Source organism: Phyllostomus hastatus, unplaced genomic scaffold (assembly GCF_019186645.2).
Source record: "Phyllostomus hastatus isolate PE091 unplaced genomic scaffold, TTU_PhHast_1.1 phas_scaffold_55, whole genome shotgun sequence".
NCBI lineage: Eukaryota > Metazoa > Chordata > Mammalia > Chiroptera > Phyllostomidae > Phyllostomus > Phyllostomus hastatus.
Window position 1 is genome coordinate 5,891,970 of NW_025334035.1, and position 15,918 is coordinate 5,907,887.

Here is a 15,918-nt window from a genome sequence, read left to right on the forward strand (position 1 = left end):
ACCCATTTGGCTGGTAAAGAAAGTCAACTAGTGAAAATCGATTCCCAAGATGGCCTAGACAAAAAGGACCTCACAGCTCATTCGTGTCACAGGCAAGAACATGAACTCACTGGCCTTCACATCCTGCTGTGTCATGTGACTTCTTTGAGCCTCAGTTTTACCATCTGTTATCAACGGTCCTCAAACTTTGGAGTGCATCAGAATTAACTCAGGAATTTGCCCCAAATCGAGTCCCAGCTGCATCTCCCAGAGCTTCTGATCTGGCAGGGCTGAGGCAGGCCAGCGCCTCTGGCAGAGTCTGGGGATGTCCCTTGGAGGCACGGTGGTCTACGTGCCGTCAGGCCCCTACTTCCGGCAGCCCCTCTCGCAGCCCTAACCGGAGCCGGGGCAAAGGGAGGCTGGTGAGCAATCACAGCTTTACTCAGCATTGTTAACGCAGCAGCGCGTCCAGCGCACCCGCCCCGGACACCCCAGGTTATCGGCTCCGTCCCCAGGCACTTGTGGGATGGGCTGCCGTGGAGGAAGGCGGACAGAGGCTGCCTGGTGCGAGCTGGGTGCCATTCTCCAAGGGAAGGAAGGGCCAGCTGCAGAGCTCCGGAAGGTTCCCTCATGCAGAGGCACTGGCCCAGCCAAGACAGGTGACCCATGAACAACATGGATCGGAACTGCACTGTCCACCTAAATGTGAAATTTTTTTTTCAATAAATACACAGTCAGCCCTCCATATCCAGGTTTCACATCCTTGAATTCAAACCGTGCATATTTTCAATCTGTGGCTGGGAACTCTCGAATACAAAGTACAAGCTGTATGTACGCCACTTTACATATAGCGCTTGCATACATGTGGGTTTGGGCATCCACGGGGGTCCTGGACCCAAGACCCCCCAGATACTGACGGACTGTAGCCAGGGTATTGGAGAGTTAAAAGTTATACGTGGACTTTTGACTGTGCAGGGGTCAGCGCCCCAAAGCCCCCTCCACACTGTGTTCTTCAAGGGGCAGCTGTGCACAGAGGGAGAATGGGGGGGTCGCTGAGATGGGTCCTGCCATTTGCAGGGGTCTCCCTGTGGCTGACAGATAGCCCCCACCCCCGCCCCCACCTCAGTCCCACTCCGGGCTCCCAGGAAGGGCGGCCAGTGCTCTGGCAGCCTCGGCAACAGCCTCTGGGTCTGTGTATCGAAGCTGCTGCGGCTGCTCACGGGGATGCGGAGGACGAGGGGGACGACCAGGACAGGAGGAAGCTCTGCCACCCAGCGCTGGTTTACTTGGCGGACCTGCCTGGCGGGGGCGTCAGGCTCAGCCCCTGACATACTCAGTCTGGTTTAACCCTCACAGCACCAGCAGGTTCAGTGGCTTTGTCTCTGTTTCACAGATGGTGAGCCTGAGGCTTGCAGGAGCCACCTGGCCTGCCCCGGCCACCAGGTAAGTAAAGAGAGGGCATTGGAAGCCCAGCCTGAGTAACCCCTCCTCTGTCCCCTGCCATCTCTTCACTTTGGGATGATCTCTCATCTTCCAGATGTCTCTGCAGAGGTCAAGAAAGACCTCTGTCCCCACAAACACTGATTGTGGAACCACTGTGTCCAAGGCTCTGTGAAACGAGGCTGGACACAGGGGCCACCTCCATCCTGTAACTTGGGCCAGGACAGGAGTACAAGTGATGGCGGTGGGGAGGAAGGGATGGTGTTCTAAGTGTGGGGGCCCCTTTCCATTTCTGCCCCAGCAGCTGTGCAGAGTGGGGGCCGCAGGTTCTTTGAGGTGGTCTCTGCCTTTGCTGCTGATGACCTGTGCCTGTGGCTCTGATGTCATATACGTAGACACATAAACATGCCACATACATGCACAATATATATGTGTATATCACACACACACACGTATGCCCTGCAGCACTCCACGGGAAGGCCCAGAAGGAAGGACACCTCAGTCCCAGTGGAACACCTACGAGTGGGAAGTTGGTTTCTAAACGCTCTTCCCTGCTAGGCGGAGCTCGGGCTCCTGAGAAGCGGCTATGCCCACACATCAGGCGGGCCTGAAATAGCTTACTGTTCTGGGAGGTTCGACAGTGTTCGAAAAGGAAAACGGGGTGATATAATAACAGGACACAGAAGTCAGCTTAATGGGGCCCCCACAAGCCAATTTGGGGCGATAGGAGCATGAACATAAAAAATGACTACAAATGATGAACTACAAAAGAGGGGTGGGGTGGGGATGGCAGCATTCTTTACAGAAAAATGCCAATTGGAGGTGGATAAAGAATTAGAAAATCACCATGTGCAAACATCAACGTCAACATAGATTCAGGCTGTGATCAATCGTCAAGGATGCTCCAAGCTCTCCGTGAAGAGATGGTTAGGGACCAGCATAGGCACAAGCCTCACTCTATCACCCCACCAACTGCCGACAAATTAAAAAGCAGAAAGGCTCCCCTGTGAAGGAGCCATCTGTCATCACCACGTCACGGGAGAGCTCAAACTCAGCATCACCCCGCAGGGTGGTGACCTGGGAGTGTGTGTCTCCAGACACACAGTGAGAAGCACTCCACAGGCCCTGGGTGGTGCTCATGGCCAAACTGCGGGACCCGAGTCTCAGCAAAAGGAAGCAATTAGACTAAGAATGCACGTCCTTCTGCCAGACGGCGGACCTGGACTCTGACCCCAAAAAGTCAGTTTGAGGAAAGACAAAGAACACACGCATAGCAATTACAGTGTAGACTAAAGTGATAATTTAGAATAAAACATTAAATCCATGCGATGGAATAGTATTTGGCTACAAAACAAAAAAGGGGGAATAAAGGGCTGCTATGGTGAGCTAAGTGAAAGAAGCCAGACACAAGAGACCGCACATGGTACGGTGCTGTGTACGTGAAGTCTCCAGAACAGGCCAACGTGCAGGGACAGCGAGCAGATCAGTGGTTGCCTAAGGCTTAAGGAAATTCTTTTTTGGGTGGTGAGAATGTTCTGGAACTGGGTGTGATGAGGACGGCACAGCTCTGTGACCACACTGAAAACCACTGCGTCTCGCACACTCAGAATGGGTGAATTACATGCTATGTAAATTTTAGCTCAGTGAAGATGTTTTAAAAAGAGAAATTAAAGAGATAAAGCAACCAATGCATCCATGGGTAAAACCTGAATGGACCCTGGATGGAGGAGAAAAGCAGCTACAACAGCCACCCTGAGGACAGCTGGGGAGTTTGAAACATGGACTGTACGTATCAGATATCACTGCATTAATGTTTTCTTAAACGTGCTAATGGTATCGCAGTTCTGTCTTCCCCTTTGGAAACATTATAAAACGTTTACAGCTAAAACTGTAATATGCCAGGAATTTGCTTTAAAATGACTCAGTGAGGGCTGGGGGGGAAGGACTGGGAACATACATGAAACAAGATTGGCTAAATAATTGTTGAAGTTACATGACTGGTCCACAGTCCTTTATTAGAGTATTCCTTCTACTTCTATAAATGTTTGCAAAAGTCCATAATTAAAGTGGTTTTTTTTCTTTTTCTTTTCCTCTGCCAATGATTCTAGAAAGTTTACCTCCCTTTTTTAAAATCCCCCCGCCTGGATTCTGCCTGCTTTCCACCTGTTTTCCTCACCTGGCCTGAGCCACTCTGCTGCTACTGTGTGGTAGGGACCGGCCCACAGAGAGGTGACAGCAGTGCCTGGAGGACTATGGTGGGGGTCAGGGGTACAAGGTCACTCACAACTGCTTCTGCAAGCCCCCATGCTGTGTGTCCTCACCACCCTGCCTCCTTTCCTGGGCAGGTAGGGTCCAGTATGAACCCTCTCAACAACTCCAGGGTACTGTCAGGACAAAACCGAGGTCCCCACAGCAGGCCTGTGCGGTGCTTCCAGGCTCACCTCCCACCCTCCCCCACCCGCTGAGTGAGCGAACCACAGCCCGATCTGGGCTCTGGGTGCCCTCTGAAAGCATGGTTCTCCCTTCTGCCTCCAGGCACCCTCATGTGCTGTTCCCTTCACCTGCAATGTGCTTCCTTGTTTGCCAACCTGAGCCCTTGCTCCTTTCCAGTCTTAGCTTAAGTATCTTTCCTAAAGGAGTCTTCCCTGACATCCCCACTCCCACTCACCACCATCCTGACACCCCTGGGGCCATGGAGCACACCCTGCCCTCAGCTCTTACCACTGCGGACAGGAAACAATCATTTATCTCCTGTCTTTCTCAGCACCAGCTATAAGCCTCCACCAGGGCAGAGGCCACATCTGTCTGTGGAGAAGGGCACACTCAACAGACTGCGTGTCACTGAAGGGGGTGGGGCAGGGAAGGGTGAAGTAGATGAGTGCTCAGTATTTCACCTCCTCCTCAACCTCCAACTCTACTCTCCATGGGTCCCTCAAATTCCAAAGCCCTTAGTCCCATTCCCCTTCCCCTCCTGTGTCTTCTTGGGGGGAAGTTCAAGGGAAGCCCCAACAATTGAAAGGTGGGTCACAAAAGGGTCTGGGCACTGGTGGGCAGGTCCCTTGCCTTTCTTACACCTGCTAAGGGATCTGAGAGGGCCTCCACCACTCCGGCCTCCCCCCTAGCCACCCAGGTAGCCAGGCAGGCAGGGGACAGGCTAGGATGTGCTTCTACAAAGGCTAGCAAGACTATCAGCCTTTGATTCCCCTGCCTCTCCAACCAGGTGGGCCCCATTTATCCAGTACCCAGGCAGCCTGCCCAGGCCTGCAGACTTAAAACCTTCCACTGGGTGGCGCGAGATCACCACTACCTGTGCTGCCATGAAGGCCTCCCAGGGCTGGGAGAAGGAGGGGCAGGCATCCTGGGGCTGCTGGACACCCAGCCATCAGTCCTGCCCAGGACAGAGCAGAGTGGGGACACACTGGGTTTCCATAAAGATTAGGTACACTGTCTACCCCCACCACCCCTGACATTCTAATGTTCCTGATGAGTTTGTTCAGAGAGAGGCAGTTACCAAGTAGCAGGAAAAAAACACAAAGTGGGTTTGAACAAGCTATTTTGTCCACCTCCAACCTGCATTGCAAATAGCCATGTGTTCATTTGCTCCTTCATTCATTCTTCAAATATTAAGTCATAACGGTTAATTATAACAGACAGCCTGGGATTGTGTGAGTAAATACCATGCAGGTTGTATAGTGCTCCTTTGGGGTGACCTGTTGGTAGTGCTCTCTGTAAATGCCAAAGTCGCTTCTCCTATTCCCACAACTGGCCTCTAGCACCTTAGGGGGCAGCCCACACTGCAGGCTCACAGGCCCTTACACAGCCTGAGAGGACGCCGTTCTACCTCACGCAATAGTCCTGGGAACCTGTGCCCGAATGGGTATTTGCTCTCTCCATGTACTCCATTCTTGTTACTTTGAGGACACAGTCGCCAGCATGACCATCCCAAACTCCACCGTTCTTGCACAGTCATGGCCTGCCCAGGCCTGGGTCCCCAGAACTGACCCTCGCCGCATCCCTAATTACTGGTACCTCCCTTCTAACTTCTTCCTGTTTTTAATAATGTTCATTCTATCTGCCTTCTATAAAAGTAAAATGTGTTCATTTCAGGAAATTTGAAAAATAAGGGAAAGTATAAAGCAAATACAAATGACCAAGACCCAGGTTTCTGAACCTCAGCACCACCCATCATTTCAAACTGGGCGATTCTTCAGTGGCAGGGCCGTCCTGTGCACTGTGGGGCCATTGGTGACATCACTGACCCCTACTAACTCAGGGCCAGCAGTACCCTCACCCCAGCTGTGACAGCCAGAATGTCCCCACATACTGCCAAATGTCCCAAGGAGAATCCCAGTCTCAGAGGCAGGCTGAACCACCCTCAGTGCCTGGCTTACGTTTCGTCCAGCCATTTGCCTCCCCACACAGAGATTTCCTGCCCCAGATGAGCCTGCCTATGTGTGCCATCCGTGTCCTGCTCTTCCCATTCAATACTATGCCCTGGCATTTCCTAAATTATTACGTTTTCTTTGGAAGCATGCTTTTTAACGACTGCACGATGTCACCAGCAGGCAGGATGTCTGGTGCCACAGGCCATCTCACGCATCCCCCGCTGCTGGACAGTTAGGCTGGGTGCAGTGCGGCGAGCGCTGCTTGGGTGAACCGCTTTGCACCTAAATCAGAATCCCTGGGCACATCCCAAGGGCAGATGCTGGGAGAGAGTTGCTGGGTCAAAGGCTCAAGGCGCACACAGTCCAGTGGCTTCTGAGACGGCTGTTATAAGTATGTGTTTTGTTTCAAGTGGTTGAGCAACACCTTCACAGTGTTTTGGGGAGGGCGAGCTGTGCTCTGCTGGGGAAGGGAGGAGACTGATGGGGGGGGCGGTTATTTCCAGCATTCTTCCTGAGGGAGCTCAGGGTGGCCCAGCCTTCCCCAGTGGGTGAACCACAGCAGAACCAGGCTGATGTCTCCTCAGAAGACATCCCTCAGTCAGGCCATTTCACACAGGCTGCCACAGGCTGGCTGGAGGAGGCCGGCGGGGGCTGGGCAGGATGCCACAGGGCCGGCACCCTGCTGTGAGCCATGGTCAGGGGATGGAAGGGGGCCCACACGCACGAGTGTGCCCCATCAACTGCGCCTAGATCCTCGCCGCCCACGGGGTGCCACCTGGTGGGCAGCATCATCCGGGCACTGGCTGGAAACACAGAACCTCGGGTCCCTTCCTGGGCCTCCTGAACCAGAATCTGCATTGTAACAAGAGGCCTGGATGAGTCTTCAGTCCAAGAAGCCTTGGCCCACACAAACGTCCAAATTCTTTCCCAGAGTTTTAATGGAATTCACCCTGCGCCCAGTGCTGAGCGTCCTGGACAACAACGTAACTGTGTTTCTGAAAACAAGTGCTCTTGCCTGCGTTAAAGCTAAGTGTTCCCTTTGGGCGTTCCCTAGCAGCTGACCCCACGGCCTTCCTTTCAGTGACCAGTGTGTACTTGTTGTTGCTAACAAGCAGTTGTCGTCATCATCACCATCACAACCACCACCACCATCAACAACACCACAACCATTATCACCATCACCACCATCCCCACCACCACCACCACCACCACCACCACCACCATCACCACCATCACCGTTCCCTGGGGCCTGGCATTTCAATTCCCAGAAAGGATCGATGGGGTTTGGAGGCCTCACTGAGAACATCTTATAGATAACTTATGAAGAGACTAAGGAAGACCAGGTCTCAGTCCTCTGGACACAGCTTATTGCAACTGAGAGCCCCGGGGCTCGGCATCGGGGTCTAGCCTGGCCGCCTAGTGATCACATCAACCTGCAAGAGTCACTTAGCCAGGCTGGGCCTTGGTGACCTTATCTGTGACATGGGAATGGCACTGCCACCTACCTCGTGTGTCTGCACAAGTGCTCACCGAGGTGATGTGTAAACAAAAGCAGTCTGGGAATCGTAAAACACACTCCCACTTCTTTCCAGCCCCATGCCGTCTCCAAGCCGGATCACTGACTGTGACCGAACGTTTCACAAATCCCACTCTGGGTCAGGTCTGGGGCAGGAGGGAACGTGCAGAAAAGGAACATGACCTGCCTCGTCCATATTCTCAAAGTCATGGAAAACCGAGACTCTCTGCATCAGGGATCTGGGCAGCAGGAGGGAACCCGACTCTTACAGCATTTATAGCCCATCACCCTCCCTGACTCCACACCACCCCAACATCTAGGGGAAACCGAGCAAACCACAACTGCCCGCTCTCCCCCAGCAATGGTGTACGGGAGTGACCCAGAGGGACCAACTACGCAGGGCAGAAGTGGGCTGTCTGTGGCCAGCTTCACCCCCACCATGCACTCACATTAATGACACCGCCCCAATCCTGCATTGGCACCCATCCCTACCTCTCACAACAGGACCTCTCACCTGGGAATCACCGGTGGATTTGCGGACACTCATGTGGGCAGTCTCAGGAGGGTGCGCTGGGGTCCCCGATGCGTGGTATCCATTCACTGTGGGGACAGAAACACTGCTGAGACGCTGTGCTGGCCACAGATGGGCGCGTCTGGCTTTCTGCAGCGCAGCCCCTGCCCCCGCCGCATGCCTGGTGCTGGGAGGCCTTGGCAGCTGGACCACCTCCCAGCCTCTCACCAGCACTCCGCAGAGACTGGCAGCATCTCCCTAATCCCCAGCACCCAGTTACTGACCTCTTGGGGGCCTAGTTTCCTTGTGAACCAGAGAGGGGGAAAATGTGCTTAAAAGAGGAGAGACCATGATAAGCCAATGGCCATCACTGAAAATGTCACATCGGTGGTAGTTGCTGGCGCAAATCAAGGGTCCAGTCTCTCTCTCTGGAGTCAGGAGGCCCCGCCAGCCCCATCCTGTAACCCCCCTGACAAACCTCTCTCTGAGGCCCTCTGCACCCTTTCCGCCCTGTGTGATTTGGCCATAATGGAAAGAGGACTTTGTTTACTGGTTTCCATGACAACTGGCTTTGCCAATTAATAGCTGGGTGATAATAGGACATCCTTCTTGAGTTGGTTTTCCCAAGGTTAAGGAAGGAAAAAAATCCAGGGCTCTAAAATTCTGCCCCTGTGACATTCACTCATGCTCCCAGTGTGAGCTAACGGAGTGGCTGGCTGGCCGGCGGCACAGCCGACCTCACGAGCATGGAGCACGGCCCTGCATTCCCAGTTCCCGAAGGAGGTGCTGCTCTCAGGGTACTGCGGTGAGCTCAGGAGTGGCTCCTCCTCAGTGAGCCTCTGCCTCCTCCCCACAAAATGGGGTTAAGGCTACCCAGTCACCAAACCTACTTTGTTGGGATGAAAATCAAATGAGACAGCACTTGCAAAATGGATTTGTAAATTCTAAAGAACTTCCTGAAAATGGGTGGGAGGTGGGGAGAGGGATCTTTCCTGCCTTGTTCCTGAATCCAGTTGCCTTGAACCCCAAGACTGCGTGATCACTGGAGACCAAGGAAGCCTGCTGGAGAAAGGGCTACAGCACAGATACTGTGCTGGCGAGAGATGAACACACCGATGTCCAGATTGTAGCTGTGTGCAGAGTGCTCCACCGTGTGGCAGGGAGCAGAGGGGAGGACTAGAAGTCAGCAACCCCTACTCATCTGGAATGGCCAGGGCAGGAGGCAGCAATGGGGTGATGAAGGCTACCCACGGGGATCCTTCCTCATGCTGGGGGTGCCCCCACCTCCACTGCTTGCAGTGAACACTCCAGTGCCACCTGCGGATGGAGCCAAACTCAGCAGACCCTGCAGGCAGCTGGGCTGCTCCCTGACCTCCAAGGTCCGCTGCACACTCTGAAGGTGGGTGAGCACAGGGCTGGCCCCCAGGGCAGTGGCTTGGAAAGCAACAAGAAATAAATCAACCCCATGTGAGCAGCCACAGTCCTGTTTCAACTTGCCCCTCAGGCAGCTGGTCAAATGCTGACACCACTCAGAAGTCCCCAGGTAAATAGGGGACCAGGATTCTCAGAGCTTCAGAGAATGCCATGCCTACCCGGAGGCTGGGAGAGTGGGAAGGGCAATCTACTCATATGGGCATAAGCTATGGTACCAAGGACACTTGGCTGACATTAAATATCACCTCAGCTGAAGGTGTAGCATTCGAGAAATGTCCCCTATCAAACAGCATAGCACTGAAATGGAAAGAATACAAGGCTGGAAAAACCTGAAGAGAGCAGTAGGAAAGCTTCGTGTGCTGCTTTCAGACTGTGACTGATTAGAAGACAGAAGTGAGGATGTGGAAAATCTTGGTAATTTAATTTAAAGAGCTGATTGAATTAGATGTATGAAACATAATACCCTGAGAACAAAGATAATATCTTTTGTCAAGGGGCCATGGAACATTAGGAAGAAAAAGTTGGGCATATGTAAGCCACAAATAAATTTGCAAAGTATCAATAAATTGCAAAGGGCATAAAGAACACAAGCCATATTCTTTGAGCAGAAAGTAATAAAAGTAGATATTAATAATAAAAAAACAAATACACAAGTCTACATCCACCCAACTTCCTGATGCTTAGAAGTTTAAGAAAATGCCCTGTCAAATAATCTCAGGTCAAAGAGAAATTTAAAACAATAATTACACAATATGTAGAAGACAATAAGGAAGAACATAGCAAAAACAAATGGGACAAGGCCTAAATTATATTTGGAGGGAAATCTATAGCCTTAATTATTTCATTACCAAAGCCAAGGATAGATACAAATAAATGAACTAAACATTTGATTTTAAAACTTAGAAAAAAATCAAAAGCCAATGAGATAAAGCAAAGGAAAACACGAGACAGAAATATAAAACGGCACTGAAAATCCATGAGTTAGCAGCAGGGCAACACTGACCAGGCTGGCCGGTTCCCTGTGTGTTAGGTTGGCGGGGCAGGGAGGCGGGAGGGGTTGCAGAAGGGTCACAATGATACAAAAGGCAGGTCAGCCAGTGTAATTTGAGACTGAAAGGGAACACAAATGCTCAAACTGGGAATTAGAAAGAAAACATAAGCATAACTAACCGAGTAGAGATTTTTTTAGTGCAGGAACATATGATTTATATTCTATGCTAATAAATACAAAACCTTCCATAAGGTTCAAATCATCAAAAACAGTTTTAAAGGACACCAGGAAACACCAAAATGAGTAAGAACTTTGGAAAATGACCTGCCTCCGAAAGCCCTGAACTCAGATGGTTGGATGGGCAAACACATTCAAACTCTCAACACAGAAACTCCTGGGCACAGCCTGAACCACAGTACAGAGACAGGAGGTACGTTTCCCAGTTCATTGCACAGGGCTGCATTGCCCTGACCCTAAACTCTGTCCACGACAACAAAAACAGAACCACCACTCAGCGTGACCACGACAACAAAACATGGACATTCTTACCTGAGCAGGCCTTGGCTGGGAATCAGTTACTACCTCTGATGGGGTGGGATCCTGGCACACCAAGGCTGTGCCCAGCTCTGCCCTGCTGACCTCTCCCTGTGCCCTCCACAGTACCTCAGGCGCACCCTCAGCCCACTGCTCCCTTCCGCCTGCACCCAGTGTCCCCAGGCTGCTGGCCCGTGCTGGCGGCAGCCAGGAGCTGTCTAGCGCAGGGCATTCTGCCCCTAATCCATGCTCTTGTTCTCGCTTCGGCTCTGGGCTGTCAGCTGTTGGCTAATTACTGCTCATGTCAAAACAATTACTGGGAAAGAAAAAATAATTTTCCATTCAACCATTTTTCCCCACACAGCAGCTAGCTCCCCTCTGACGCCCTGTCTTGCTGCATTTCACTCAGAATGATCAGTGGGGACCGGGACAGTCAGGGCTCACCCACATGCCCTCCTCACTGGCATGCCCATCCTGCAGGCTCCCAGCTCATCAAGGGTTACCATGGGATGGAACTAATGAGGCTGGAGTGGGTGTTTTGGAGGACTCCAGCTTCGGGGGGTGTGGGATAAAATAAAATTGATCAAAGAGCACTCGTAACCATAAGGGACATAGTTGAGTTTGGGATACAAGAAAAAATGTAAAATGCCAAATTAGCTGGTTTTGAGATAAGAAAAGGGAACAAGAAGCTCTATCTAGTAACTTTAGTAACTTCAGATACAAATGTAAGCACACACAGCACATGTTTGATTCTTCTTTGTGGGCAGTTACACAGACTCACCAAGAGAGCCTGGAGATGTATAATGACGGGAAGGGGCAGGTGTTTGGGTAGAAGGGAGAAGGAGGAGGTCCTCAGGGGTGGAAGAAGAGGGAAGTGGTGACAAGCAAAAAAAAATGCAGGACGGGTTGATGAGAGACACACAAAGCAAGAGAGAGGGGCCAGCGACTTCTGCTGCCCGGGATTCACCGCCCCAAGGGCTCGCTCGACCAGCACTGCCCGCCCCGCCCTCCAAGCCCTCTGTCCAGGTCCCCGCTCCCTTAAGACACCCAAACAGCAGATGTGCTTTTCCAAGCAAGAAAATCATCCCCAGACACGCCTCTCTTGCCTCCTTCAGGTCTGGCGGAGTCTCCCTTCTCTCTGGAATAAACACAGCAACTTCTTTCCCAAGGTTATGACCCCAGGGTACCCAGAGGCCTTGTTCCTGAAATCTCTGCCCCGCCAGCCTCCCTCCCATCACGTGTTCAACACTGTGGAAGAGACCATTCTTCTGCAGAGACACGCAACCCCGATTCTGTGGGATGTTTATTATGATGATGATAAGCAGTGAAGGTAAAGGGTCCAAAGAGTTTGGGACAAATGCCCCCATTATTCAGACTTAAACTCGTTCGTTTACAGGAGGCCTTTTAAAACATGTGGGTGTCCTCTGTGAATTTCCAACGAGGCCACCGGTGGCACTAGTCCTATACTTGGAGGGACACAGGGTCTGTTGTGGGCAGAATACCCAGAATACCACAGCACCCACTTTGGGAATCACGATGGCAGCTGTTGGAAGGCAGGTTTTGAAGTCAGGCAAACACAGCAGCCAGCTGTGTGCTCATGTCCCTGCACATGCTGTGCCCTCGTCCCCCACAGCTACCACCACACACAGTACGGCTTGGAAGTCGCTCTTCTGGCATCATGTTTGCCTTCCCAGGTGTGTGCACACCCAGCCTGGCCTGTTCAGAGGAGCAGTTTTACATCTATACCCTTCTGGTCTGGAAATTTCTGCCTGGTCACTGGCTCCCTACTGTCTCCCCTGGTTGTCTGAGATGTGAACTGCATTCCCCACAACAGAACTCACAATACATTTATTTGTCCCTGTGGTTGTGAGTGGCTAAAACCTGGGGCTTTTCCCCAAGCCCTCAACCACTAAACTGACTTTTGTGAGGCCCCCTGGGCCTTGGAGATGAGAACACTGTTTCTAAAGGAACATGCAAGCCCCTTCCAACTGGTGGAGCCGTGGCCATCCCTGAAGCCAGCGATGGGATGGGCCTGAGGGCCTAGCAGCTTGCTGATTCTGGAGCGAGGGCCTGCTCTGCTCCTGTGTGGGAGAGGACAGGTGTTCAGGGCTTCCTGATCTAGAGAAGAAAGTGTGGAACCAGTGCAGTCCTGGTTTTGGGGACCCTTCCCCAGAGGTCCTCTGCTCAGGAGAGGCGCACTGTCTGTTTGCACACACTCCTGCTGGCTCCACAGGTTCAAAGGCAGGCTCTCCCTGGTCTCTTTTGATTTGGCTTCTCTGGCATTGCAGGAGGTGAGCTGCTTACCTGAGGATGATCCACCCTCAGTGCGTTCAAGCGCCAAGACTGGGCAAAATCAGAACCTGAACACAGGTTTGCCGACGACCCCCTCCCCCCAAAGGAAACTCAAGAAAGGATTCCTCCATCTTAAACACACACACACACACACACACACACACACACATGCAAGTTCAATGCACATCCCTGGCCCAGAAGCTCAGAAAGGAATTCACTCTCCACACCTGCCCAGACTGAAGAGGTAGCTGCTAGCCACAGGTGGCTACTTAAATTCTAAAAAATTAAATAGACCCTGGCTTGGTGGCTCAGTTGATTAGAACATTGTCCCCTACACCAAAAGGTTAATTCCTGGTCAGGGTACATACCTAGGTTGCAGGCTCGATCCCCAGTCAGGGTGTGTATAGGAGGCAACTGATGTCTCCCTACCTCTCTTTCTCTCCCTCCCCCCTCCCTTCCCCTCTCCCTAAAATCAATAAACACATCCTTGGGTGAGGATAAAAAATTAAATAAAAACTAAATGCAATGTGATATTCAACATTAGATCCTAGAAAAGAAAAAGAACAATCCTGGAAAAATTGGTGAAACCAAATAAAATCTAGTTTCGTTAACAGTAATGCACAATGTTCCTTACTCAGTTTTGACAAATGTACCACGGTTAAGTGAGATGGTAGCATCAGGGGAAACTGAGTAAAGGATGTACAAGAATTCTCTGTACTGTCTTCATAATGCTCCTGTAAATCTAAAATTATTCCCAAATAAAAAAGGTATTAAGTTAAACTAAATTAAAAATGCAGTTTCTTGGGAACACTGGTCACGTTTCCAGTTCCCATTAACTGCCTGGCCCAGTGGCTGCCACTTTGGACAGTGTGAACGCAGAACATTCCCGTCGCTGTAGACAGTTCTACAGGACACGCAGTTGCACACGGCCACCCCTTCTCCCCATTGACTCACACGGGAAATGCCCAGAACCTCATTTTCACTCTCATTTTTTTCCTCTGTCTGCTACTATTTCTCCCTCTACAAATCAGCACTTCACACTGCATATAAACCAACCCAAAGATGACTTTTAACATTTGCAGTGGTTGCCTAATAGTGTCTTAGGTATTTTGTTTGGGTTTTGTTACTTGTGGACTTCACCCAGAAGGGCCAATGTTAACTGTGTCCAGCCAAGGCTGATGAAAAAACACAGCTCCCACAGCTCCAGTGAGCTGTGATAAAGGATGCCAGAGGGACCATCCCCGGCCCAGCAGCCCAGCATGGACCCTACCAGCACGCCCTATTCGGAGAGTGGAATCCAATTTGTGGGAGCACTAGGAGTTCTCAGCCCTCTCTTCCCAGCTGGCAACCAGGATGGTTGTGCTTCCCTCATTCTGCCTGTAGGTGGTCCTCTCCAGAAGCTCTGGAAGCTATAACTCAAAAAAAGACTGCCCCACAGCCTTCTTCACCAACCTCCCCCCACCAAAAAAAAACCACACCCCCAAGTCCAGGAAGGGGAGGCTGCCTCAGCTTGGTTGGGCTAACTTATGGTTCTCACTGACATTCTTCCTGCCCTGATTTTCCAAGTTCTTCAGGAGAGACCCTATCGGATGTCCATGGTCAATAAATGTGGTTGAGTTTTCCACATTGCCCTTACCCCCTCCCGAACTACCTTGCAAACTACCTGAGGTAAGTACATCAATTCCCACCATGGCTAACCAAGAGCAGTCTTGACAGAGCCCCAGGCTGCCCAGCTGCTTTGGGAAGGCAGATTCTCATGAAGGTAAGACATCTCCGCTGAATTTTGCTTTTACTGCCACACCGACCCACGTTCAGAATGAAATCTGAACACCTTCCTCTATCACCTGCTTTCTGTTCTCAAACACGCCAAGATCACACCTGCCCCAGGGCCTTTGCACTAGTTGCCCCCCCCACCCGGGGCCCAGCACATTTCACCACCCCGCACGCCTACTCATCTGATGCCTACTCATCTCACTGTCTTCAAAGCTTCCCCTGTGCTCTCGCTTCCTTCCTGGCACCTTCCCCAACTCTGCAGGCCCTCCGCCCTGTTCTCATTCCTCGCACTGGAAATACAAGGGAAACCTGGCGTATTTCACGTGTGCTGGTTTGTCCATCGCCCCCACTAGATGGAGGTTCCTGGGAGTGGGGACCATACAGGCCTGGCTCGTCTGTGGCTACCTCCCCAGGACAGAGAACAGCACCTGGCACATTTTTTGAATGAAAAGGTTTGAAATGCCATCACTGCTGCTTGCGAAGCATAAGCCGAACAAAAGCAGCTGGATCCAGGGCCCTGAGTGGCCTCCGGGAGAGGGGTCAGTAACCTCAGGACCATGAGGATTAGACAGCGCTCTTTGTAAGCAACTTCCTGTTCTCACTGAGACTCTTTCTCTCCCCACAATGAAATTCAACCTTCTGAAAGCTGCTTGCGAAATGGAATGAGAGAATGGCTGCAAAAAACCCAGTGCTCTCTGTAGAGAGAAAACCAACGTGGCTATTACTTCATTCTTGTTATGACGTTTAGGTTAAAAACAGCTTAGGGAAGATGTCGAAACATCCTGGGTAGGGCGGGCCTTCTTCCCTTACACCCCAGAGAGCGGATGGAGAGCTGGCGTGTGTTCGTGCCCCTGGGCGGAGAGCGGAGAGCGGAGAGCGGAGAGCGGAGAGCAACCCCAATCAAAGGCCGCGGAGGGACCTTCCTTCAGGCTCTCCGGGAGCCCGCAGAGTGAAGCCTGGTGAGGAGACGCGCGGTGACGGAGGCCCTAGTCTAACAAGTTGTAACTTCGCAAATCTGAGACAGCACTGACAGGGAAGCACCCTTATTTTAAGCACATGGAGA

The 15,918-nt window shown here is 51.7% G+C and overlaps 1 protein-coding gene across 7 annotated transcripts in view; it reads right to left on the minus strand.

Annotated features, from left to right (window-relative positions):
* GAS7 (growth arrest specific 7) overlaps positions 1 to 15,918 on the minus strand; it is a 208,254-nt gene that overhangs the window by 35,362 nt on the left and 156,974 nt on the right. For all 7 annotated transcript variants that reach the window (XM_045824043.1, XM_045824045.1, XM_045824049.1 and 4 more), the window contains one exon: positions 7,835 to 7,920. In XM_045824043.1, coding sequence (XP_045679999.1) covers positions 7,835 to 7,920 — 86 coding nt within the window. The remainder of the gene's footprint in view (positions 1 to 7,834; positions 7,921 to 15,918) is intronic.